This window comes from Camarhynchus parvulus, chromosome 6 (assembly GCF_901933205.1).
Source record: "Camarhynchus parvulus chromosome 6, STF_HiC, whole genome shotgun sequence".
NCBI classification, from domain to species: Eukaryota; Metazoa; Chordata; class Aves; order Passeriformes; family Thraupidae; genus Camarhynchus; species Camarhynchus parvulus.
This window is the reverse complement of record NC_044576.1, coordinates 29,851,154-29,877,501: the sequence shown is the minus strand read 5'-3', so window position 1 is coordinate 29,877,501 and position 26,348 is coordinate 29,851,154. Positions and strand designations below refer to the sequence as shown.

Sequence of the window (26,348 nt, the reverse complement as noted above, 5' to 3'; positions counted from 1 at the left end):
CATGGTTTGGAAGGTTGGAAAGATCATCAAATTCCAATCCCCCTAAAAGACCTTCCACTAAAAGCCCCATCCAACCTGGCCTTGGAGGAAAAAGCCTTTCTGGGCTCCCTCTTTCTGAACTAGAAAGGTAAGAATTTGTTAGGGCATGGGCTGATGTGCAGACACCCCAAGACATTGAATCCCCTGCAAGTCCCAGAGCAGCTGAAGGGCCAGGGAAGATGTTTCAGTACATTCCCTGTACCTGTGCAAACACTAGTCTGAAATCCTGAGATCCTTTTAAAGGACTTGCAGAAAATAACAAAAGAAGAATGGGTTAAAGCCAGGGGAATTGTTCTTCCTCAGCAGAGGCAGGAAAAGAAGGCATTTAAGGCCAGACTGCAGTGACCAGTGCTGGTTCCTGGGTGTCCAGGGAGCACAGAGCCCAGTGCAAGGGAGCTGCAATGGATCCAGCCTGAGCACACACATGAAAAGGACTTAATGCTACAGACCCACCCACCCAAGATGTGTCAGACACCCTGTATCAACCAGGAGAAACTCAGACAACTCTTTATCTGGGGTGTTTCAACTTCAGAGATTCACTGAAAATGGCAGAGCCAGCAAGGACAAATTACATTATTCAGGCTGAGCAGTGCCTTATTCCTTGTGTAATCACATCCAGCTCAACTCACCAAAAATCAGAGTTACAGAACCAGGATTTGGAGCTTATTTCCCACTGTGGAAAAGGCAGTTGCTAAAATTCCCAGCTAACAGGTAATCACTGCAGTGACTGAAACCAAATCTGCCCAGAGATCCCACAATGGCTCTTGCCTGGTTACATCACCAAATCATTCACCAAAAAAATGCAAAACAAATTACATCAGGGTGAAGCTGCCACACACAAAAACTGCCAGAAATAGCATTTCAGAAACAGAAATAATTGGCAGACTTAATTTTTTAAAGACTACTCATTTTAGGATAGTACACCTTTGTAAAGAGAGAATGTTTTATCTGGAGCCATTTTCTCCTTTGGAAAGCAAGGCTGACAGAACAATGGGGAGAATTCCCTTTGCAAATTGCAATATATTAAGTCAGGTTTGCTTCCAGCAGGTTCTGTACCTTCAGAAATTGGTCAGGCTTTGTATGTTTGTCAACTGGGGAAAACCTGCACCCTATTCTCCTGCCTCCCCTCTTTTCTTTACCTCCTTTTAGCTACAACAGAAGGCGAAGGAAGAAAATTTTACTGAAGGAGACCATGAAAAGAGTCTTCCAAACATTCCACATATTTCCTCTGCGTAAACATGCTGTGGATTTCTAATGTAAATAGTGCCAGGGCACTGTCACTCAGACCCCAGGAGTTCACCCAAGTTAGACAAATTATGCTGCCCGTTATCTCAGTTGTTACAGATTCTTGCCTTTCATTCATTTCTTGCCAGTGGCTGGGTTTTATATGTAGGAGAGAAAAGAAGCCTCAAATGCTGAAGTTAACCTCTTGTGGTGAGACCAGTAATCCTGGGCTTTCCAGGGGAGAATGCAGAAGCAGATAGCTACTGGCCATGTCTGCCAAGGCAGCAGTCAGAGGAATGCTGAAATTTGGCATGTATGAGCAGGAGAAATGCAGTGCTAGGAAAATGGACACTGCAAGCTCCCTGCCAAATCTGCAGCATTTGGCCCACACGAATAAAACAAATTAAGTTAAAATAAGTTTTTTACACGTCCTGTAAAAAAAGCTCCATTACGTTGAATAGGCAATGGTGCTGCTGAGCAAACCTGCCTGGGAGAAGCCTGGCTGCTGCTTCAAACATCATATCCACACTATAATTACCACTAACTTACAGTCAGCAAGGCTCATTTCCTCCCAGATAAGGAGATACTTACTAGAAGGGAATGCAGGATGTGATGAGGGGATTCCTTTCTGGATGTGCTGCTACAGCCACACTGGCAGGGACAGAGTGAAAGCCCCTGTCCCACATGCCAGGTGTTGTCCAGCTGTGAAACCCCTTTGGGTCCTGGAACCTGGGTATGGAAAACAAAGGGCCTGGATGCTGCCAGCCCCATGCTGCCAGTGCAGCATTCCAGCCTCTCCTGCCAGGTTCACAACCCCTTCCAGGAACAGAAAATCAGCATTTTTTGCGCGGCAGCACCACGGGAGGAACGTGCATTGCATGCCCACCTGTAAACTGACTCCCTGTAATGATGAGAACCTTTAATGCCATTCTAATGAGCCAGTTCTGATAGAATGTTTTATTTATGCTGCGCTTCCAAAGAAGGGAAAAGCTCTTACCTATTGTTCTTCGGAGATCTTCACACTGGCTAATGTGAGGGAATTTCAGGATTTCCTTCCACTTTTTGCTTTTGCCTTTGCGTTTCCCTCCACCCCCTGCAGAGAGAGAGAGAAATACCAGGATTAGATTGCTTTGGGGACACAGTTCCACCTAGAGTTTACCTACCCAGTCACAATTCTTACGGATACCATTAATAATTAAAGCTGAGACCCTGTGGGTTGATGTACAAGCAGATCCCTGGAAGTGTTCAAGGAAAGGTTGAACGGGGCTCTGAGCAATCTGGTCCAGCAAAAGATATCCCTGCCCATGGCAGGAGGTTTGCAACTAGATGACCTTTAAGGTCCCTTCTAAGCCAAACCATTCTATGATTCTATGATACAGATCAAATCTCAACTTGTTTGAACTCAAAACAGACCAAGGAGGTGGCATCTGCTCACTGAAAGTTAGTGGACTTGTTGCCCACCAGGTCCAGCTGAGATGACAGTGCTACCTCCACCATCACCTCTTCCCCAACCAAGAGCCACTTCCCACAAGTCAAACCATCTTGTAAAATTACAGTTCACACCTCTTCAATGCAGATATCCCCCTTCTGGTTTTGGGACAAGCCCTGATTCTATCCCAAAAAAGTGCTGAAAAACAGAAAAATTCAAATTCAATTCCTGCCATCCCTCCCACCCTCACATTACATATCCTGCCACGGCACTACTGCTGCTCTTACACACTCTGGTCACTGCTGCTGCCACAGGAGAACTGAAGGATAAAATTAATGGCTTCATGAGGAAAAAAAATCATTTATTGGTTCTTCTTTCTGTTCTGCTTAGAGAGGCTGTGCAGCCAATGGAGGAGGAGAATCCCTCTGGACGAGAGAGCCCAGATGCAGACTTGGATTCTCTGAGTCCCTGTATTTACTGCAATTCAGTCCCTGCACGCAAAATCTGATCCACTTGAGTCTATTTTGCATGCTCTGGCATGCTGAATGACTAATTCAGAGCTGAGTTAATTCTGTAGAGGGGTTGGTAGAGTCACAATTGCAGATTGAGAGTGTCTTGGGTCCTGCATGACATTACAGGCTAAATTAGGAGAGCACTGACTCAAGAAGTAGCAGACCACCAGAGAGAAAACAGGAGCCTCGGAAAAAAAATCACAAGCATTGCTCTCTGTGGGGCATTTCTGATCACACAGTGACACCTTTGCCACAAGAGAGCTTCTTTTGAGTCTCACCTTTTATTCCTTTGCTTCTGATGGCCAATGGTTTTGCCATTATAGAGTCTGAATTATTGAATTATTTTAAACTCCTTATTGTTAGGAGCTGATTGTATTTCTGCAGTATGCAATGGAGAGCTGAGATATCTGCACTGGCACTGCAGGAACCAGCCTGTTTGGACTCTCAGGAGCACAGCCCTGCTATCCTTTCCAGGAATCAGACTGCAGCAAAGCACAGAGAGCTGAGACTGCCTCCCCATCACACAGTATTCTGCAACACAGACATACCCCTTGGGTCTGTCATTAATTCTGCTTCAACCCCCCCATCAGTGCATCCCAACCACTGCTGCTGAGGTCATTTCCTCCCCCATCCCTCTGCCCACAGCACCAGAGAGCTTGTCCTGCTCTCTTGGTCTTGCATGCTGAGGGCCTTAGGTGAACTACAAAGTGCTGTTGAGCACTTTGTGGGCTGGGGTGAGCACTGTGATCATCTGTTCACCAACTTCTGGAGCACATCTGCTCCCAGATGGCTCTGCTCTGGCTGCCAGTGGCCACAAGGGGTTGGATTCAGCAGCCCTAACGGTCTTCACTGGTGTTCATGTCCCCAAAAGTCCATTCCTGCCATCTGCACAGTGGCTCCTGCATGCCAGGCTGCCATCTCCACTTGCTCCTCTCTTCCTTCTCTTCCAGGGGCATTTTCCTTTGTGCTCCTGCCCTTATGCCTCATCCCACTGTACTTACACTTCTCTCCCTGCACCCTCCCTTCACATACTCCTCTGGGAAAATGATCTTTCCACCAGGAACTCCTGCTTCCTTCTCTTCCAGTCATTCTCTATGGCTGCATTTTCTTCTCTGAACCATTCTTGCCTGAACTTTTCTTCTCTTTGTGTTTTTCCTCATACTCATTTATCTTAGAATCACAGAATCCTACAATACTCTGAGGTGGAAAGAACACATCAAGATAATTGAGTCCAACTCCTGGCCCTGCACAGGACACTTCAAGAAACACACCTGTGCCTGAGAGTGCTGTCCAAATGTGTTATGAACTCAAGACAGGTTTGGTGCTGTGAGCCCTTCCCTGAGGGGAAGCCTGTTCCAGTGCTCAGCCACCCTCTGGGTGAAAAACCTTGTCCTGGTACCAAACCTAAACCTCATGTGCCTCTCATTTCTGGCTGCTGCCACTGCAGCACCTTTGCCAAGGGTCAGACAGAGATGCTGCTTGGGGCAAGCAGGAGCTCTCTGCTCAAGGGATGCATTTCCAAACACTTTTGGACACAGGAGGCAATGGGGGTCAGCCAGATGAAACCATCCTTTAGCCTGAATCTGCTCAACACTGGTACATCTTCACCCACTGAACGTCTGCCTTGTAGGCACAAGCACTAGAGATTCCAGAGCACACCTGCTTCTCCAGCCACCTTCACAGAAGTCCTCCCCAAAAGTCTCCATCTTTAGCAGCATCAAGCAACACACAAAGTTGCAGAACAGCCCTTTGTTCTAAATGACAGCTCAGAGATTTGTGCAGAGGTGATATGGTCCTGCTAAGCTGGGCCAGAACATCTTTAAAATCCATTCAATGTAACATATGTATTGATGTATTTACATGGGATGATGTATTCCTGACATTAAATTCCCATCAAAACCAGGGAAGGGCTCCGCGGCCCCCCATTACAACCGTGATCGATACAGCCAGCATGTTCCCTTCTCTTTTGTGGCTATCCTCCAAAAACAAGCAGCCTTGCCTGATGAATCATTTGCTCTTAGCTGAGCGTGAAGCAGCGTTCCTGCTTTGCTTGTGACGTCTTTATGTCAAAGATTCTGATCAAGTGCTTTAATCGACCTGACCTTTCCGCTCCCAGCTCTTCTCGTGGAGCCAGCAGTGTTTGCTGCCTCCAAACGTTAACTCTGGGGGGGTTTGAAGGACATAATGCAGTGAGACAGCTGAGACACACAGCAAATTGTCTGGCAGAGCTAAAAGCTGAAAGGGGAGGTTTCTCTGAACAGGTCATGGTGCAGGTTGCAGAGGGAAGCTTTTCACACGTTGCCTCGACTGCTGCCTTTGCACCCTCTATTCCATACAGGAGGATTTGCACTCTTCAAGGCAGCTCTCAGGGCAGGACTTGACAGACATGCCACGTTTAAAATCGAAGTTCCATCATGCAGTGTTGGAGGGCCTGACTGCTTTAAAATTTTGCTTTGCTGCTGACTACCATAGGTGAGCTGCCAGCAGCAGCACAAGAGCTCAGCCCCGCTGCCTTGCCTGCACTCAACAACTCAGCATTTGCAAACTGAGGGTTGAAGCTAATTCTCTAACATGTCAACCAGTCCTGCAGGAAACAAAAGCATTTGCTCTACATCCTACCTACTGAAAAATACATGGCATTTTTCACATCATCTTGTGATGCTGCATAGCAAATCTAGCTCTGATCTCTGCTTGTGAGGAGAGAGACATAACCAGAGGCACAACATGTAAAACATCTGCCAGTAGGAGTTACCCTTAGTCTAAAGCGCCTTCCTTTTTTCCCCCTCCATTATTCAGGATATACTTATTCTCCTAACACCAAGAGGAGACACGAAAACACCTGCATATTATTAAGCCAGTGAGATATTAAGTCAAAATTAAATGAGAAATCAGAGACACAGGATGGAGCTGAAGATAAAGCTGAAGAAGCCAAGGCTTTGAGCCTGTTAATTCTGCTAAAGAGAGCCATGCTCCTGCTCAGATGACTGAAGATTATTTACAACACAGAGTAAAACATATTGTTGGATGAATTTATTCCAGCACCACACCCGTAGCATATTCCATTTGTGCCTCATGCCACCATGCAAGGTGGATTTTAAGGATGGACAATCTGGCTTCCTACTGCTGCTCTATTCTTGGCCAAGCTGATAAGGCAGCAACACATCCCATGCTGCCAGGCCTGGCTAATCCAAGACTGCCAAGTATTTAATGCAGTTATATTAACTGCAATCTAGTTGATCCACAGATCACTGGAGGATGACTACAGCTTCTATCTTCCACTTCAAAACAGTACCTGGGTTGTCACCCAGGGCCTTCCCAACAACAGCAGAGAGCTCTGTAGCCTCAGAATGCAAGGCTTGATTACACAGTGAAAGCAGTGAAACAAACTCCATAAATATTAAAAGTCAGAAAAATAATGTTTAGTGTCCTGTTTCCACTCACAAGATGTTTATGTTTATTCTTTTCTTCCTCGTGCCATCCTTTCCCTGCTCTGTCCCAGGGAGGTGTTTGAAGCTATGTGTTCTATATGGAATTGCCATATTAGAGTAAGGTCTGGCCAGTACAGGATGGACTGCAGGCAGCTTCAGAGGAAGATCCTGGAAATCTGTTTCTGAAGTGTTTGAAAGACATTAAATTTGTTCCATATTCTATTAATTAGATATGGCTAACAAAACATGAAGGTGTATGGCTTCCAATCAATGTCCTCTCCTTTTTTGTTCTTTGATTATTCTTTTCAACCTGCGCCTGGGCCCTGCCCCCCTCCCTGGCCTGCCCCCCTATTTCTGGTGTGGTTCACAAGGATTAATAATCTTAATTTTTTTTTTTATAATGATAATAATATAATTTTTTTTTTTCTTTTATACCCTTCTTCCCCTTACCCCACCACAACAAACCCAACCCAACCCCCCCCCCCTCCTTTTCCCTTTTTTTTTTTTTTAATAACCCCCTCCCCCCCCCCCACCCACCCCCTTTCCCCCCTTTTTTTTGTTTTTTTTTGTGCATCTTCTTTTTCCTTTTTTTTTTTTTTTTTCCTTTTTTTTTTCCCCTCCCCCCCCCCAACAACCAACCAAATTTTTTTTTTTAAAAAAACCCCCCTTTTTTTTTTTTTTCTTTTTTTTTTTTTTTTTTGGCCCCACCCCCCCCCCCCCCTTGTTTTTTTCAAAAAATATTATTTTTTCCCCCTTTTTTCTTCTGTTTTTAAAACACCCCCCACCAAACCCCCCCCCCCCCCCCTTTTCAAACCCCTTTCTTTCCCCCCCAGGAAAATGCCATGAGTAGGAGGGCTGGATTTCCAAGAGCAGGTGGGTGTCCACCATGGGGTGCAGTGCCTCTGCAAATCAGTCTCTTTTATCAGATACAATAAAAAGTCCACTGCAGGTCCTCAGAAGAGAATCCTGTTACACAGCCCGTTATCGACGCTAATCTGGTTTTATCTCCCGCAGCCTTTTTTGATGAGCGCGGCTCTGGAGAATCACAGACCATGATAAGGGTTTTGTGCCCATCTCCCCTGCTGCCACAGCACATTTGCTCAAAATGCTGCTACAAATACCTAAGCCTGACAACCACTGTGTCAAACACCTCACTGCTTCTTGGGAATGAAGAACAGATGTGTTTCTGTGTAAGCCTCCAGAACCACATTGATGAGAATTTCACAAGCAAAAGCACAAACAAAAATATGATGCCAGTTTTAGAGGAGGAACATGCAAGAGTCAGGCTGGCTTTGCAATCTGAGGGCAAAATATTTTGCATACAACTGGCATCTAAAGCACCATTAACCTTGGCTTACAGAAGTCAGTGCTGATAAACACTTACTGCAGGAATATCTGCCTATGATTTAAAGAAGAGGTCAGGTAATATTGCAAACACTGATAAGAGGATGAAACATGACTTTAACAACACATTTTTTATGTTAATTATAATAATTATATGCTTTAGTAACATCTACTGCCCTGAAGGGACAGAGAAAGCTAAGGGATTAGTCTTTGTAGACTGATCCTCAGGGCTTTACTATCATATGCCAAGGCCATTTTGTTACTACCCTAGGAATATAAAGGAGACTTTGCATAGGCTACCTGCATGCGTGGTCAGAGCACATTGAAAGGACTTAACTAAACTTAAAAATCAAGCCTTTAATTTCTTCTCTAAGTCTTAAGTAGGCATCCCAGTTTGTGACATTCTCCACACAACTCTGCCTACATCCTCCACTGGATATTTTTAATGCATCTTTGAGATTATTTGAACAAGTTTTCTTTGGGTTTTGTGGGTCAGTTCACACATACTGGGTTTACATTTCACTGCTATGCTAATAGAGAGTTGCTTGGTCACAAATTCCCCTGGATGCAGTTTAATTTCCCCCAACATAAACACCTATAGTTTGTCTATTATGGTATCTCTCTCTTTTATACCTTGCATTTAACTGCATTGTGTTTATCTGCAGCTGATAAATGAGCAAAAAGAGATTGTTGGCTTTTATGCCACGAACAAAAATCATCCAAAAGATACAAAGTCTATGGAAGATTTACAATCTATTAATAAATAAACAAACAGTAAATTGAACAAAAATGAAGCCAGCTATAATCTTAAACAGTAAAACTGAGAAGAGCTCAAAATTTCAATTTCCTATTCTTGACCTCAAAGTAAACAAGGCTACTGGCACAAACCCAGGCATTTTTGTTGGGTTTAGAATGCACTACCATGTACTGGCTGATTCAACATATCTGGGGGACTGTCTGGGGACTACTGAGAGGTTTTCTTCATCAATAGTGTGGATAATAGAAAAAAAATTGTAACACCTCCATATCAATGATTACTATGGGAGACCAAGCTTTTGAACAGAGTTGTTGATATTCAAGGTTATCACTCTGCTGAAAATATTAAATCTCTCAGTGGACCTTTCCTCCAAACTGCAGCTAAAACAGGATTTCAAAGTTCTACAAAATTCTGATGTAAAGACATGAAACCATTTCACTGTGATAACATTTGAGTCATCTCAGTTCTCTAACGTCAAAACATTATCATAGAACACATCAAATAGAGTGCTAAGATATCACTGGAACAAAATGGGTATGGTAAATTGACATTCTTTACTTTGTTAAGATGATGTTTCTATATTGTCAATAAGAAGGTAGAAAAAGCAAATCATCTCTTCTTTTAAGCAGACACTTTCCTGCAAACCCTTTAATTTTTGACAAAACTTCATTCCCTGAAAGGAAGATTCTTTTGTCAGAAATGTTCTCAACTGTCACATGCTCTGAAGTACACAAGAATTAAACAAGGAACGTGGTCTCCCCATAGCTGAATGTTTGAGTGACTAAATTCCCACATTTCTTACCAATTCCCTCGAGTTAATTTGCACAGCTGTGAGTTGCACTGACTGTAAGAGACCTCCTTCCCATTCTTCCAAAGGAAGAATGCAAACCCCTGCTCCAGAAATCCTGCTTGAATAGGGCTTGATAACATCTTTCCAGGAAGGAACTCCTCTTTAAGCAATGGCTTTTAAACTTATGACCTGTTCTATATATTTATTACCCTGTTTAGCAACATGCATGCAAGCTACCAACCAATGCCTCCAAACCCAAACCTGCAAATGCAACATGGGGTGGTCCTGTGCATGGTCAGGATGATGCTCTTTGTGGGTGCCTTATAATTCAGGATATTTTATGAGTCTGTGAACTCATCACCCACATACAGCCCATGCATTGCCCATGGATACTGCCCAGGGGGGTGTGTAGTGCTCCCCAAGCAGCCCAAATTCTCTCAGGGCTGGCCCCTAAACCCAAAATACCTTACAGGGACTCCTGGATCCTAGTTAGACACTGAGATAAGTGAGGAGAAACCTAAAAAGCTTTGCTGATCTGCTGATCCATAATGTGCAGTTCTGATGTTTAGCATCACAACAGCACAATGTGCAATATGAGACAGGCAGGAGGATTGCAAGGAAACCTGACCCTGGTGCAGGCAAATACATGGGGTTCAGCTCCCCTGAAAAATAGGATGCCAGTTCCAGAGGGAGAACATGCAAAAACCCAGCCCTGAGCAGGAAACCATGTGGGTTCTGTCTGTCCCTGTCAAAGAGCCGTGTGGGCTTTTTCTCCTGCAAATAGTTCTGCAGTATCTAAAAAAATAACTTAGCCTCTGTGTTCCTGACATTTGAGTCTTATAAGGAGCATTTCTGAACTGTGGGGAGGAGATCCAGCTGGATGGGAGGTGAGAATTCAAGTGTTCCTATCAGCAGCCTATAGCCAAGCTCTGAGAATTATGTTCTATTCTGGTTTTTTACCCTCACCTAAATAAACTTACCAACAAGACTAAAGAAAAGAATTTTTGTAGACATCATGAAAAATTAACAGCTTGAGACTAAAACAATAGCTTGTTTTATTAGGCCTGGCTGATTAATCAGTTCCACCAAACTGGTAGAATTGGTAAACCTTCGAGGTGTTCTGACAAGAACCCAGAAATCCACATGTTAAAAAATGGTGAAAATTAGGCTGGGAACCTCCTTAGTCCATGTGTATGGGCTGTACTGCCAGAATTTTTTAAGGGGAATTTCCCTTCTGTGACACCTTTTGCTTCCAGAGTCAGCCAGGAAGGAAAGTGCAGCATCACAACGTCTCACACTAGGTCATGCTCTATTTGGGATCAGGACCAGACACGTTTTTCTTCACCACAAAAGCAGATAACTACCATCTTCCTTGCTCCCCGTGGGCAAGCAACACACCAATTTCTCAGACATATTCAAAAAACATAAATTAAACCCTAGATATATGAGGAGCCTTGAAAGACACCATAGGGGCAATGTGGAGAGGGGGTGAACCCCCCCTGAAATGCCTGGTTACAACAAGCATTTGCCAGTTGCAGTGACTGACTGGCAGAAGGGAAAAGGTGTGGGCACAAGCATTGATTTGGAGGAAGGAGATTCTGTGTGGATACCAGGGAAAGCTGTAAGAGGGTGCACAGGACTGGTGCAAAAGGACATGGCCAGCTTTAGGGGAGACCTCCCCCTCCCTTAGCTACAAAGCTTGGCTTTGGCCCCATCATCTTGTCCAGTAACAAGGTACCAACAGCTGCTCTCTGTGGATGGTGCTGCTAGATCCCCCCTGAAACCACAGAAAACATCCTCTTTTTTTAAAGACAGCCCAAGCCATGATGGTAACAGTATTGTCTGCGTCAGCTTTTGGGATCATTACTGTAGAAGGTTACAGAAGGGATTTGGGTTAATGGAGGTAATCTGTGATTATCTGATGCAACAGATTGCTCTGCCAGTGACTCATTCCTTCTGCCACAATATACTGTGGGCTGCAGCTGCAAATAGAGAGCAGGATGGAGCTGGCTCCCAAGCTAAGACTGTCCCTGTTGTCTGGAGAAAACCCTACAGGAGGGGGTGCCAAGGCATTGCAGGTGTGTGACAGCCTGGCACAGCTTCCCTGAGGGGAGTGGGCTGCAGAAGTGTACGACAGCCACTCACTCAGGGGTGTTACTATAGCTACCAGTTGAAGGACTCAACACAAAAAGCTGAACTAAAAGAAAAAAGAAAAGAAAAAATTAGGAGGTAGAAGACAAAAAACAAGGGAACTTGCAGAGCAAAGGCAGAGGGTTCCTCTGATTAGCTAATGAAGTGCTTCAAAAGCAGTGAGTGAAAAATGAGGCTTGAAGGTTGCATGGTGTAAGCGTCAGATGATGCAAGCAGCTGGCCCAGCTCGGCTGCCTCTCCCACCCACCCACCCACCCGGCTGTCTCTGTAAACACAAACCAGAGCCCTGTGCCAGGCATGCATTAACTATTTCCTCATGGCCCACACAGCCCTGCGCTTCCACTGGCTCTCACTGCAGCCCTGGGGCCAGAACTAAAGCAAGGTATTGATTTGGGCCATCAGCCCCCCTGAGAGCAGCAAAGATCCTACCACCAGGGACTCCAGGAGAGAGCAAAAGCTAAGTACTGTCATAGCCTGGAAGATGCAGCAAGAAGAATAAACAGCACCATGCAGCAATCCCACACCTCCCAGTGGAAAGCCCCTGCCTCTGGTCTGGATGCCCAAGGCAGCCCAAAGCATCAAAAGCAGCTGCAGCCAGGGATGGGCACTTCTAATATGTACATAAATCTAAATAAATGTATGATTCCCACTCACATGCTTTCCTGACAGCCAGCTGCTCCCTTTGCTTGCTGTTATCGTCACTCAGAGATTAATGTCACTGCCCGGGACAGCTTATTAGCAATTTTTATTACAAAGCATATACATTTGGCTGGTGGTGGGCAACAGCTAAGCCTCTGAGTAAATAAAATACCAGGACAGCTCTCAGGGAATGACAGAGAACAGATATCTGTGGGGTCCTTACCCTGGCTCTGAAAGGCAATAATGGCAGGAGGTCAGAGATCAGCGGCTTAATTGTCCAGTGAATTAATGGTGACGAACGTCTGTTTCCCCTCTTGTTAAAAGTGACACCAGATATTTCAGAGAAAGCAGAAGCCCACTTGGCTACAAAGGAATGTTTTGAAGGCTGAGGCTGAGATTGTTGCCAGCCCCAGCCTGTCGGAGCAGCGCAGGTCAAACGAAGTCACTGTAGGGAACTGCTGCTGACTCCAGCACAAACCAGAACCTTCTGGGCCCATCCACAGATTACCCTGCTCACTCTGGAAAGAAACATTGTTTGCTTGCGTTTAATAAAAAAGTCAGATCTAGATTTATTTTTATGCAAGCATAAAAAATAAATAAATAAAAAATTACAATTAGAGGAGTGTGAATTGCACCATAAAAACCAGCCCGCGCTTGTTTCCTCTCATTTTGAAGAAAAATAGAGAGCGACAGGAAAAAAAAATAATTACCAGAATATATTAAAAAATGCAAAAAAAAATCTGTACATTTTCCCTCTCCAGAAAATGTCCCGCTTTCATCGTCCTGCACAACCCTGGTTCAACAATGCATCTCTTAGTGGAAATTGTCATCATGGGAGGAGTAAGGAAACTGGGAAATACATGGGGACCACTTTCACCCAGTTAGTGACATTTTCTGAAGCTGCCTAATACTTTTCTATTGAAACAACTTCCACAGGGAAGAATGAGGTCTACTTATTTATTTTCTTCCAGTTGCTCAATCTCATTGCAATTCAGATTTTCATGTGTAGCTGTAAGAAGAAGGATGAAAGCTTCCCTTTGTTTTAAGGTGGTTCTGTTAGCTTTGAGCTGTTGTGAAAGAGACTGTAGGGCACATCTTCCCCCTTCATCTGAATGCACATGAACCCCTCTGGTGTTTAATTTAAGCTTCACAAACAAGGAACAAGCACTTTCTGAATATTAAAAAAAACACAGTGTCAACCTACCAGTCCGTTTTTGAGAAGCATAATGTGACTTCTTACGTGGCAAGTAATCCCCCTCATTAGGGGACATGCTGATACCTTTAATTAACAGTGGTAACATATAACACTGTTAACAAGGATGCCTAACCCTGAATTAGGTGACTAAAGCCTAAGTATTCGTTCAGCAGTGTTTTCTACAGGGGTCATGATACTGCAGAACAGCCACACTGTTTTTTAAGTCAATCTATGTGCTCAGTCTCTGGCTGAGCTAATTATAATGGTGCCTTTAGCATCACTGTCCTTAAGTGTCTGCCAGCATGTCCCTAACAAACCACCAGGTCCATGTTTACCAGGTCCATGTTTTTCTAGCCCAGACAGAAGAGTCTGATTATCAGGTCAGAGTTCATTCATCTCCAAGGCCAAGTTTCCATCCCACATGAACCCAGCTTGCTGAACTTCAATTACCAGTGGAGAAGTTCATGACAAGACATCATTGAACAGTGCATTTGTTTGCTTCCTGCTGCTGGCCCTAATCAGTACCTGGGGGAGGAAAGCTGCTGGGTCCTCAAAGGCTAAAAAGACTTAACATGGTCCTCAAGGGCTAAGGGAGGCATCTGGCTCAGCATTTCCAGTGTGAGGATGGTCTGACCTTCACATGGGCACCAGACAGACAGCTGTCCCTGCATGCCCCATGGCCCCTGTCCTTCCAGCTGAGCAAAGCTAAGAGAGGGGCTTTTGACAAGACAAAACTGAGAGAGGGGCTTTTGACAAGACTTTTGAAAGGCCTGTGAGCTGTAGTTTTGGGAGGGGCAGTGGCCAGGGTGCAGCCCACACAACCTGTAACAGTGTTCATGGCACAGAGCACAGCACTGCAGTGCCAGGGGCATGACTGGCTATAAAGTCAATTGCATGGAGCGTGATTCTGATAAATGAGGTCTGTGTACTGCTTGTGTGGCACTTGGAGTCACTCTAGAGCTGAACAGATCTACAAGGAAGTCACAATCTCTGCAGCAGGAAACATTTTCTGTCCAGGTATTTTATGAAACTCATTTTTTAGGGCTTGCTATCATCATTCCTTGTCGGGTGTCAGGGCAGAGAGAAGACATACAGCTATTGCTTTAGATAAAATTCTGATTTTCAAACTCATGAGAGAAAAACCCCAAGCAGCTGGGCAGAAAATCCCGGCCTCCTTATCTCACCCAGCTGCCCCAGTGACGCCACATGCTCTGCACTGTGCTGAGCAGCACAGCAGCAAACACTGATTTTTGTGTCTAAGCATCTAAGCCCAAGTGGCCCCTGTGCTATTTTAGCACCTCCTGGGACCATTCTGGGAGATAATGTAATTAATATTATCTTGGTGACGGCTATTTACCACATCCCACTGGGAAACTGCAATCTGTGCTTGTGGAACTTGAACCCAATTAATACCCACTTCCTACCAGCTTCAGGTGTCTCCTAATTTGAAGATACATTTACAGACAAAACAGGTCAGTAACTCTTCCCACAGAGCCAAACAGCATCTTAATCACTCGTGTTTAATAGGAAACAAAGGACTGAGCACTGATAAAGTTCACAATTATGCTTTTGAGGAAAAGAAAAGTGACTACAGAACAATCTGATAACAGGAGAATTTGCTTCCTGTGTAACTCGATATTTATAAACCCTCTCAGCAAGGGGGCAAAAAGGAAATAATTTCAGCTGGCTGAAGTTAACATTCCAAAACACGTTTTAAAATGACAACACACACAGGACCCCAGCTGGAAACAGTGCTTCTGGGAAAACCATGCAGAAACAGGAGGAGGCAGGGAGGCCAGGGCTCCTGGCACAGGTTCTCCAGGTGCTGGGGACACTCCTGCACCTTGCACAGCACAGAGCCACCCTCAGCCTCCCCAGCAGCAGCAGGGCACAGGTGTCAGGGCAGCAGGTGGAAGCAGGATTGTCCTGGCTGTGCTTTCCACCTGTGATGGAATGACTGGATTTAACAACCTCCCTCTGTCTCCAGCAAACATACAAGTGCCTCCACAGGTATGAAGATATGGGATTTTTTTCAAGGTAAAGCCTAGACTCTCAGTCTTACTAGGATCTTCAGTTATTTTCTGTGCTTTTCTATAGTTAATCCTCTTGAAATGCAGGCTGTGATTGCCCTAAAACCTGCCTCAAGAGCAGAACTAGTTCTCAAGCCCAACAGCCTCAAGTCCAGCACCTACAACTCCAGCTGATTTTATGGGGAACCACAAATTCCAGCAAGCCCTTCAACAAGCCCCTTGTGAGAGGGAGAGATAAGGACCTGCACTGAGGAGTGCCCTCTGCACAAAATTGCAGGTGCAGAGTATTTCTGAAGTAAGTGCTGTTTTCCAAGGCTTCCTGGTATGGAAGTTTTTCATGGGAGTATAACATGAGAGATGTGGAAGAGTGCTTACAGTGAGAGTAAAATTAAAAATAAATTATTTGTATTTTATGCCTAAAAAGGCAATGTTCTAAATTATTAAAAAAGAAATGTTTATCTCCCAGAGGCAGAAAAACAACTATGGAGGGAGGGCAAAAAATCCCAGCAGAAGGTACACCTATTCTGTTTCACATTTTCCACATTAGTAGATGACAAAGTCATTTGCACTTTGCTGCCTTGGCTTCAGATTATCAAGTAAAAGATTTCTGAGTTGCTTTTAAAGTACATAAATAAAATTAATAAAACCAACACAATCCTTGGCTTTTCAGCAGTGCCCTCTACTTAAAAGACATAAAAGCATTTTGCAAACAAAAATAGGGAAGCTTTTCCAGCTTAAAGATTCATCTTGCCCTCACATAAATTAGCATGACTTTTACAGTCGTGTTGAGATGCTCCACATGTGCAACTGGGAAAAGAAATTATCACAGGCAGTTTAAATGCTCAGCTTTAATTAGGAAAAACAAAACCAAAATAAAACCAGACCCATTCTTCTTGAAAAGTTTTCCAGTTGATATTGTCAGAAGACATAAGAAAACTAGGGCTGCTAGATGCTAGCAGGAAAAGCATTCTTAAATTTGCTTTAAGCTGCCCAGCTCTAGAAAGGGAATACACACAGGTGTGGATCCCCTCCATCAAAGGGCTGGTCACTTGTCCAGGGGTTGCACAGCACCTTCCTGCAGCTGAGAGAACAAGCAGCAAAAAGATCTGCTGAGAACAGCCTGACACTCGCCCTTTACCAGACACCGGGGATCCAATGGCGCGGATGTTTCATCACTTCCACTGCTCACAGGACAACTTAGCATTTGCTTTTCTGCAGTGCCTGGGGGCCAACAAATTCAGGACCTCGTTGTACGAGGCAACACATGAACACAGATCCCATCTCCAAGAGTTTGCAGCTGGGTAGAGCAGCCAAAAGCACTCCCCGTGAGATGCTGAACTCGCTGGGGATGCTGCCTCTGCCTTCAGCAAGGGTTAGGATTTCATCCCCTGTGGCTTCAGAGGGTCACAGTTTTCCCACTCATCAACACAATTGCTTTCTGAGGAAGGCCCATTTTTCAAAATGGGGTGGTATTACTGAAAAAACATTAAAAGTTGCCAGGAACAATCAAGGGCTGTAAATGCACTGTTGTCCAGAGCTGACTGCATTTCAAACAGATTCAATAAAAACATGATGATGGAAAGAACATTGAAAAATTAAGAGCAAGTCAGACCAGGTGTTTCCCCTCACTTTCACCCTGACATTTCTTGTCTTTCTGTCTTATGCCCATCTCTAACATTTCTAGCATTAACTACTTATTTTATTTTCCAGTTGTGTCCTCTTTTCACCTCTTGTTGACTATCAGCCTCTGAGGACACCTTCTATCTCTGACCTGTTCCAAACTGGACTGCTACCCCTCCACATCCATCCTACTCTTGAAAGCAACTCTGGGAATAGGGGCTGGGAGCCTCTTGCTCTCCCCTCGTTTCAGGGAAATGCCTCTAGGAATGGACTGCAACAGGCATGCATCAGTCTCTGAAGAATAAAACACAAGGGATTTTCCATCTGAAATCACTTGCCACAGGCCTGTTCATCCTCTTCAGGAGCTGACCCAACTGAATAGAAGGAATTTATGGCAATTTGCTCACACACACAAAGAAAAAAAAAAGCCAAGAATAGCATTTTGGTCTTGTCCTGAAATCCAAGAGAGATACAACAGCAGATGTCTTTCATCTATATGACCTTTTCCACTAAGACAAAGAGAGACAGGATATTAAATCACAGTTTAAGATTTTTATGACTCTTGGCAAGCATTTCTTTATTATGGGTTTGTTTGTTTTGGGACTTTGTTTTTAGACAAAGTGTTATTTTTTGTACTTTTCATGGAACTCCAACCGAAATACCATAAAAACATCTGAGACAAATTTCTTTTGGGTGATTTGCACATTTTCAAAGTCACAGGCTGACTCCCCTTCCAACTCACATTGCTCAGACCAGTGTGTTTCAACCAGAACAACCATATGACACGAAGTCTGCAATTATTTTTTCACAAAGTCATGGGAAACCTTGCTGGTATGTGCCATCATCATGTGAGGGGGACAGCAGCAAATCCTTTAACCAGCAGATCCAGATCAGGAAACATGCTCAAAAGCTGTACCATGTCCAATGAAAATCCCTCAGTGGCTACAGTGGGGAACACATGGTGACAGCAGGACACAGCACGAGGAATGTGAGAGAAAACACAGATTAATTGCATTTGTCTTCTTAATTTGCTTACACCCTTGGCTGGAGAAGAGCTCTCCCTACCATGCTCAGCCTACCTTACAGATGACTAAGCAGACAGGAGGACAGGGATGGCACCAGGAAAGACAATCCAGGGGAAAGGACATTGACCTCAGACCCTGGGAGGATTAGTTTGAAGTCCTTCTTCTAGCACAGATTTCTCACGTTATTTTAGGCAAAGAGCTGGGCTGTGTAATCACCTTGTGAAAGTGTGATCACAGGAGGTGGCTGAAGCAGACACAGGTCTGTTCACCCAGCCAGGGGCTGTCACCCCTGGAGAACAGCAGGTTTAATGGGCTGTGCTCCTGATTCACAGCTGCTGAAACTCCCCCTGTCCCAACAGGCTCTGATCTCTGCCTGCAGGCTCATCCCACCTAAAGCTCCACAGCATCTCCACTCTGAGCCCTTCATCTTGCCCCCAGCCAGCTCCCAGCACATAACACAAACCCAGAGCATTTCCTAAGCCTCCCTTTGATATTGATGGGTGTAAATACATGAAAGACTGAGAAACCCTAAAGCCTGATAGAAATTTTCAGTGAAACATTTTTCCCTCAGAAAACACCCATCAGCCAAAAGTAAATGTTTCACAGATGTGTCACTTCTGATAACATGTTATTTTTAAATGCAGGAAATTTAAAAGGTCCTCAGTAAGATTAAAACAGTGTTTCAACTTCTGATTCCGAGCTATTTTACCCCCTTTAAAATACTGCATTATATATTATTCCTTTATTCACAAGGAATCAAATAAAATAGAATAGAAAAAATAAGGATAAATAAAATAAAACATATAGGCTGAGTTCAAACAGTCTTCCTCCTCAGATTTATTTCACAGCACATTAGAAATGTTTGTATTCCCTTTGTCTCGGAATAGAAATGTTTTCTTGAAATTTGGGAAGGAAAACAAACAAACAAGCAAAACCCCAAAACAGGACAACAGCAGAACCTTTGGCCCTCAAAACCTCCCCAAGGCCCTCAGCTCTTGCAGTCGTGAGGGCAGGTGAGGACAGGCTGGAGCTCTGCGTGTTCTTTCTGAGTGACTAAAACACGACATGGGCCAAATGCAACCACATGATACTTCCAAAACGAGAACACATATGGCTGAGCATTTCTGAAAAGTCAAAATCTGCTCGCTCCGAAATCAATGGGCGTTTTACTCCTGACTTCTTGGAAGCAGGGTTAAGTCAACACCGGGTAAGACGGGAAAATCCCAATCAGAGATCAAGCACAGCGTTCCCCCTCAAGATTATTCATAAAGAGTGTGCAGACGTCATGAGAAAACAGAAGGTGCTACAGTGCTGTTATTTTTAAACTGAGGGTGAGAAAATAGGCAGTGAAGCGTAGAGCAGAACTTCATACGTTGCTTTGTCACCAGTCTTGTTAAGGAGCTCGGGGAATTTATTTTAGGGAGAAAAAATTCGTAGTTATTTCTGCTTCTTCCATTCAGAACAGACTTACTTTTACATGAACTTTTACAGGGTTTTTTTCAATAATTCTGTATTTTCTGAAGGCATTTCTTTGTGAATGCTGTTTTTGTGTGACCCACCCCATTTTCAGAAACACTAAAAATGTCCAAGAACACTTCTTTAAACTACCTAGAAGACATCAGAAGTTATAGTCAGAATTTAAATCAGATCCTAGCTGCCTGCAAGGCTTTTGCAGAATTGTGTCTTCCTTCTCTTGCAAAGAGCAATCAATTTGGAGAAGCTGAGGCAGTCGCTGAAGTGGATCACAGGGAGCATCTGTGCACAAAAAAGGGAGACCAATTCTAATCATCAGCATTGCAGGACTGTAATCCTTGAACTCAGGCATGAGCAATTATCTGTGTGAGAGTATAATTTATTCCTTGTAGTCAGCCACAAGATGGATATCCCATCGGGCACCAGTTAGATTGTTATACTCATTTTAGAAAGCTTAGCAATACCACTTATCATGTATGAAACAGCACTAATGGCAGGCAGCCTGAGCCATCAGATGAGTTTAATAAAGGGATTCACTAAGTTAGCCCTGCTCTCATCATGCAGGCGGGGGCAGAAATCCTGGCATGTAAAAGGAAGTACAGCAGCTTCTTGGACTTCCATACTGAAATCTTTCTTTGCTTGAAATCCCTCAACTGACACACACACCATCATTCATGCAAACTTTTAGAGAATGCTACTCAATTCACCACAAGAAAGGAAATATAAGAAAAGTATAGGATTTCAACACCTTACATCCATACCTGATCTAACTGACAGCACACAGAAGTAATCCTGCCTCCATTATGATTAATAACCCTCACACCCCACCTGTCTGACAATCAACAAGGGAAAAACCCAGAGACTTCTCTCTGTATCTCCCAGCCAGGATTACAGCCCCCATCCCAAAAAATGCACTGGCAGCTCAGTTTGTGAGCAGCAGAGCCTGATCCAGCAGCTGGCACCTTCCCTCGCCATCCGCCTGGGATGACGTTCCCCAGGAGCCATCCCTTCCTTCCCTGTAGCTGCTTTTCCCATCCCAGAGCTGACCAGCCTGTTCATGAAGCTGGACAAAAGCAGCCACTCAGTGTGGCTTGGCCAAGGTGTAAAATATCTCAGACAGGAATTTGGGTTTGCTCAGCCCAGCGGTCCCAGGCGCAACTGCGACACCCGCAATTAGGGCTTGCGGAGAACACACATCGTTACAGCTTCACCCTTGGGCATTCACCAAAAGAGAGATTTGCTTTTCTAATTGGCTCAATATTTTGAGAAGGTAAATGGTGAATAATAACAGCCTCGGCAGGAACATGAGATGGGATGAAAGCAACACAAACTCCCCGTTTACGCTGCCGGCTTCGTGGCGTGAGCCACATGTTGATTGACTCGCAGCCCTGGGAGGAAAGTGTCCTGCAGAAGACATCCCTCCTCCCTCCCAGGACACCTCTGCTGGCTTTGGTCACCTCAGCTGCCTTTTGGCCTTGGTGAACCATGCTGTATTTCTGTGCAGCTACAAACCTCATCTGTAGAGCGATAAGCTCCCTGCGGAGTTAGGAACTCGCTTCCCTTATTGCAGAGAAGAAATAAACAGTTCTTTGAGGGGAATGGCAGTGTCTAATTTGCATGGGCTGGGTACTATTCCAAAGTTTAAGCTAGGTAAAATGTTAATTTCTGCAGAGCACTTCCTCAGCAAAAGCATCTTTATAAATGGAATTTGATAAAAACAATAAATCTAATTTTTTTTCAGAGATTCTTAAACGCCTATGCTCAGTCCTCACAAATACAAGGAAAAAAATCAAAATAGCAACATCCATCATGAGGTTAACTACAACTGGTCATACTTAACCTCTGATAATTTAGCCATGAGGAGTACCTTTTGCTCATAAAAGCTGCAGCAAATGTAATGCAATCTATAAATATCACTGAGGCCACCAGTGGCTGAGCTGTGGAGTTTAACCTCTGGGTTGCTGATTCAAATGTGCTGGGCTATGAGCTCAGCGTGCTGCAGCCTGACTGCTGCCTGGGTTCAGGGCTGACAGATGTCCCTTCCCAGAGCTGGAGAGGGGGATGAATGAATGAAAATCCTGCACACCATTCATGGCTGCCAAACAGCTCATTTTTAAATGTAACCGAGAGTGGCATCCTTCCACCGCCTGCTGATACAGCTCCAAACGCTTCTCCTGCACACGGTCTACCTTTTCAATTTTCTATGCATGCCATTGTTTCAAGTCTTTTTTTGCTTTTGTGCAAAAGCCTAGAGCCTTCTCGCCTCAATGCCAGGGACATAATTCTGCTGTTTGCAGGGAGGAGCGTGACCTCAGTCTTCTGCTCTCCCCGAAAGAGCGAATCTTCCATTGACGTCAAGGGCTCTGCACACAGAGGGAGGGAGATAAGCACACTGGAGGCAGGATCTGCTTCGTGAATGAGAATTCTGCTGTAGGAATTTACAAGCCTCTCGCAGTCTCCTCTCTTGATTAAAGCCGGCGGGATTATTTCACAAATTCAGCTGCTGAGCCCTGGCTATTGGGAATCTGTCTCACACAGGGCTCTCTGCTGTTAGCCCTGCCCGGCTGCTCAGGCAAGCCAAAAACCACCATTATCTGAAAAATCATGTCAGACGTAGAGAGGGTCGTGTCAGAGGGGAGCTGCTGACGCCTCTCTGTACGGCATCTCACACCTGTGAGCTCTGAGGGGCTCTTACAGAACCTGCATCCTGCTTGTGGTGCAGATTTTAAGCAATGTGGACCTGTGGGTTAAATTAGCAGGGGTTATACCCAGCCTTATGCATTCCCTCCCTGAAGGAGAAGATGGGGTGTCCATGGGGCTCAGCACAGGCCTGCAGATGAGCCAGGGCAGGCTGGGCAGCACGGGCAGGGCAGGCACACTGGGAAGGATCCCTGGGAGAACCAGCTGAGAGCCCCTGCCCACCAACCTGGGCACAGGGCCACTCCAGCATGACACTGCTGTTCGCATGCCTGCAGCAAACTTGGGCTGTGGGGCCAGGGACCTTTGGATCATGCTCTGCTCCATGTGCAGTCCAGCCCAGGATCAGCAAAGGGCTGACAGCCTCCCCTGCCACCAGCTCCTCCTCTGCAGCAGAGCTCCCCAGCCTCACTTGGCTCCTGGGTCCTCTGGGACACCAGCACTGGGAAGCAACCTTGAGCTGCCCTGTTTATACATACCACAGCACCCTGAGAAACACCCCAGAGAGGACAGCCCTCAGCACGAACACCAGGCTTTTGAGCAAAGCTGCTTACTGCAAATACCATTACAACAACACAAACCAACAGCACAATCTGATTACACCATGGTGTACATTTAACCAGGATTATCTGATCCTACATTTGTGTGCAAGCTTTCCCCTGCTCTCACGCACAGGGCTGTTTCACATTTATTTTTGTGCTGTCTTACAGTGCACTGCTTGGTTATGCTTTACCTTCCTTTACCATGTGCCACCTCTGCAGGTGTGGCAGCTGTAAAGTGGTAATGGCTGCACATCAACAGCAAGTTTTGGTCACAAGCAAGAGAAAACAGAGGTTTGAACAGATGCATGCATAATAACGAGATGCCAACTTTCTGCAGCAAAATCTGAAGGGAAAGGAATGCTGTCAGTATGGCAGCAATGCAGGCAGTGATCTTCATGGCTGGACTGTTATACCTGGTGGAACATTGTGGTGGGAACTTCTGTACATGAGGTCTAGCTAGGACACCTGAAGAAAGGGATGCCCCTCTGTGCAGATGGTGTATCACTTCACAGAATTTAAGAAATATTATTGACTGTACATTTAAAGCCTGAGTGAATCCTCTGTGTGACCTCTGCTGTTACACCCCAGCACAGCTCACCCTGCCCAAAGGATGGAAGGACTGGGGAGAGGGGCTGGTGTCTGGGCTTATGGGCCAATCATGTTCCGCAAAGCAAAAAACAACACAACAACCAACAAAACCTCCTTGTTTAAACAAAAGGTAAACAATGTGAATGAAACGTGAATGGACAGAAAATGATGAATTTCCTTACCAGCTCAGCCTACTGCAGGGTCAAAGCTCATTCACAAATGTTTTGGTATCACAAAGGAAGAACAAGATACCCACTTACAGCCAAGACCCTCCTCCTTTGCTGTTTTCCTGCAGCCCCAACAGAGCAGGGCAGGTATGTTAGAACAATATAGGAAATGATCAGCTTTGATATACATAAGACAATGCTGATGTGGTTTGCAGATAACTCACACAGGCAGCTGCAAGTTACTGGTTAAGGTTCCCCAGCCTTGATCACAACACTGGGTCATTGTTTCTGCTTGATACTTCACACAGCAACCTTTGAAAATGCCTACTGAAGTGTTTAATATGGAGCTGGGGAAGAGACAAAGGATAGATCATATCCTGACGTTCAAGATCTCATTTTCTTTTTCTTACTCTTCCTACACAAAACCACAAACTTTATAATCGTGATAGGCTTTTTCAAAGTCTTCCTACAAGAAATGGGACCCTCTGCCAAAAGGCTGCAGCAGTGAGTTCCCCAGGTTGACTGTTCCTATGTCCATTTTTTATTTTTTTCAGCCATTAGGTATCACTTTATACCTTCCCAGCATATTAGGATTATAATTAGAAGTCAAAAAAAAACAAAGAAAAAATATGCTAAAGTTTCAGTATGGTTTTCCACAGTATTTTTTCTATTCTCTGGTTATGTCTTTTTTTTTTTTAAATAGAGCACATGTGAACTTCCAAAATATTCTGATCAATTAAATTAAGGCATTTCCTCCAGTTCTCCTTCTTTTTCCTCTCCCCTTAGGATTTCAAATAAATTGCTGGTTGTCTAAATGCCAGGGGAAATCAAGAATTAAAATGCAGAGCCATTCAAAACATCCTCAAGACCATAGTCTGACACTGTGGTTTCTGTCAGCGACCATACTTTCATCTTACTGGGATGCCCTTGAAAAAATCTCCTGCTGCCGGAAGCAAAACCTGCGCCCAATTCATGGAATACATGAATGCAGCATCAACCCTCACAGGCCAAGAAATTCCAGAGACACCACACGGATTAGCTGTGATAACATCTTTTCCCATAATATTGAGCGGCGATAGAAATAAAAGACCAATGTTTTTACCATTTCAAAACCTGGGGCCAGCCCCTGAAGCAGGGCAGTGTGTGCACCACTGCAGGGGAAGAAGCTGCCCAAAAAGCTAGCTTGTCTCAGAGTCCGCCTCGTGTATGGAGATCTCAGGAGGGCACAGAGCCTTCACAGCAGCACAGCATTGTTGCTTTGACACCTGCCCTTCTTGCACCCCGGCCATCAGACCTCTGCTTCAGGCACAGCAGCCCTTGGGATGCTTATTTCCTCAGGAAGGGATCAGCATAACACAGATCCACGGAGGGAAGCTTTGAATCCACGTTGTAACCACCTCCACATTTTCTTTCTGCTTTAAAAGCCCCTCAATCATAGGTGAGATCCTGTTTATGCAGATGGTGACGGCTGGAGGGACAGGGTGTCAAATGGGGTCCTTGTTGATTTAAAGAAATCCCAGAAGTAGCTTGATTGGTTACACTTTTTGTATTCCAACCACAGCTCTTGGCAGGGTTTCCCCCAGCTTCTCTCCCCACACATTGGCCAGTGCCATGAGATGTGCCCACTGAGGAGTGAAGGCCACTTTTGAACGGCCACTACACAGAACAAAAAGCTTCAGAGGGCACAGTTGCCCCCCTGGTCTTGCTCAGGGACTAGCAGGTATTGATCATGAAAATCCTCTCTGTGAATCACAGGAGTTTCTCAGGCCACCAAAAGCCAGATGTTGAAAGTCAGACTCATTCTCTCCTGTTGCCATAAACCAAAGCCCTGTCCAACCAAGAAATAAATGCCTCAGGAAAAAGGAGTTACAGCACTTCAGGATGGACCTGTGTGCAGAATCATGCTTATATTGGGTACTTCCAAGCATTCTCTCAACTTGATTAGGACGCCCTGAGAAAGATGACCCTTCAAATGCCACCAAGAACTGGGACAGAGCCATTGGGATGGCCTGCGAAGCAGCAGTGTGTCTGGGAGTGTGATGGTCAAAAGAACAAAATAATATATTTGGGGTGGTGACTTTTCTGGCAAGCACAACTCCAAGCAGCAGATGCCCCATCCCTTGCCCCTTGCCCAAGGGCTCGTGTTCCAGGTGGCAGTGCCCCTTCCACATCCCTCCTGGGCCTGCTCCAGGGGCCGTGCCTGAGCGACCAGTGCAGAGATGTACATCCAAAACCAGAGGTGTACATCCAAAAACCCTCAGCTGAGATACCTGACACACCAGCACCTTTCTTTATGTGAAACGCAGCAGGCCAACACAACTGCACTCCTGGTACTTTCCTGTCCATCCTTGATTAGCCATCATCTGATGTCCTGTTGAGAGCTTTTTGTATCCTGCAGGCAGGATGTTCAAGTGAGGAGGCTTCCAGGCTGCCATAATCTATCCCTGGCTGCCATTCTCCTGGACACCCTGACACAAACCCAAGGAGAGCTATTCTGAGAACTTTTGTGGTCTTACTTGTTACTGAGTGTGGAGATGACACTGTGCATCATATCCATCTCTGGTGCTGCTCCTCCCTCAGCCAACCATGGTCAGAGAGGATCCATCCCCAGCCTGTGCTCTGAGATGTGGGCACCACATACAGACAAGAGAGAAGCTGGGAGCTCTGTGGGGCTCCAGGCACACATTATGGGAAGCAG

General features: G+C 45.0%; 1 protein-coding gene across 2 annotated transcripts in view; it reads right to left on the bottom strand.

Moving 5' to 3' along the window:
• Window positions 1-26,348, bottom strand: part of GRK5 (G protein-coupled receptor kinase 5) — a 153,248-nt gene that overhangs the window by 89,146 nt on the left and 37,754 nt on the right. For both annotated transcript variants that reach the window (XR_004060824.1, XM_030950760.1), the window contains exon 2: window positions 2,261-2,356. Coding sequence is in view for 1 of the 2 variants with exons in the window: in XM_030950760.1 (XP_030806620.1) it covers window positions 2,261-2,356 (96 nt within the window). In the remaining variant the exon portion in view is untranslated. The remainder of the gene's footprint in view (window positions 1-2,260; window positions 2,357-26,348) is intronic.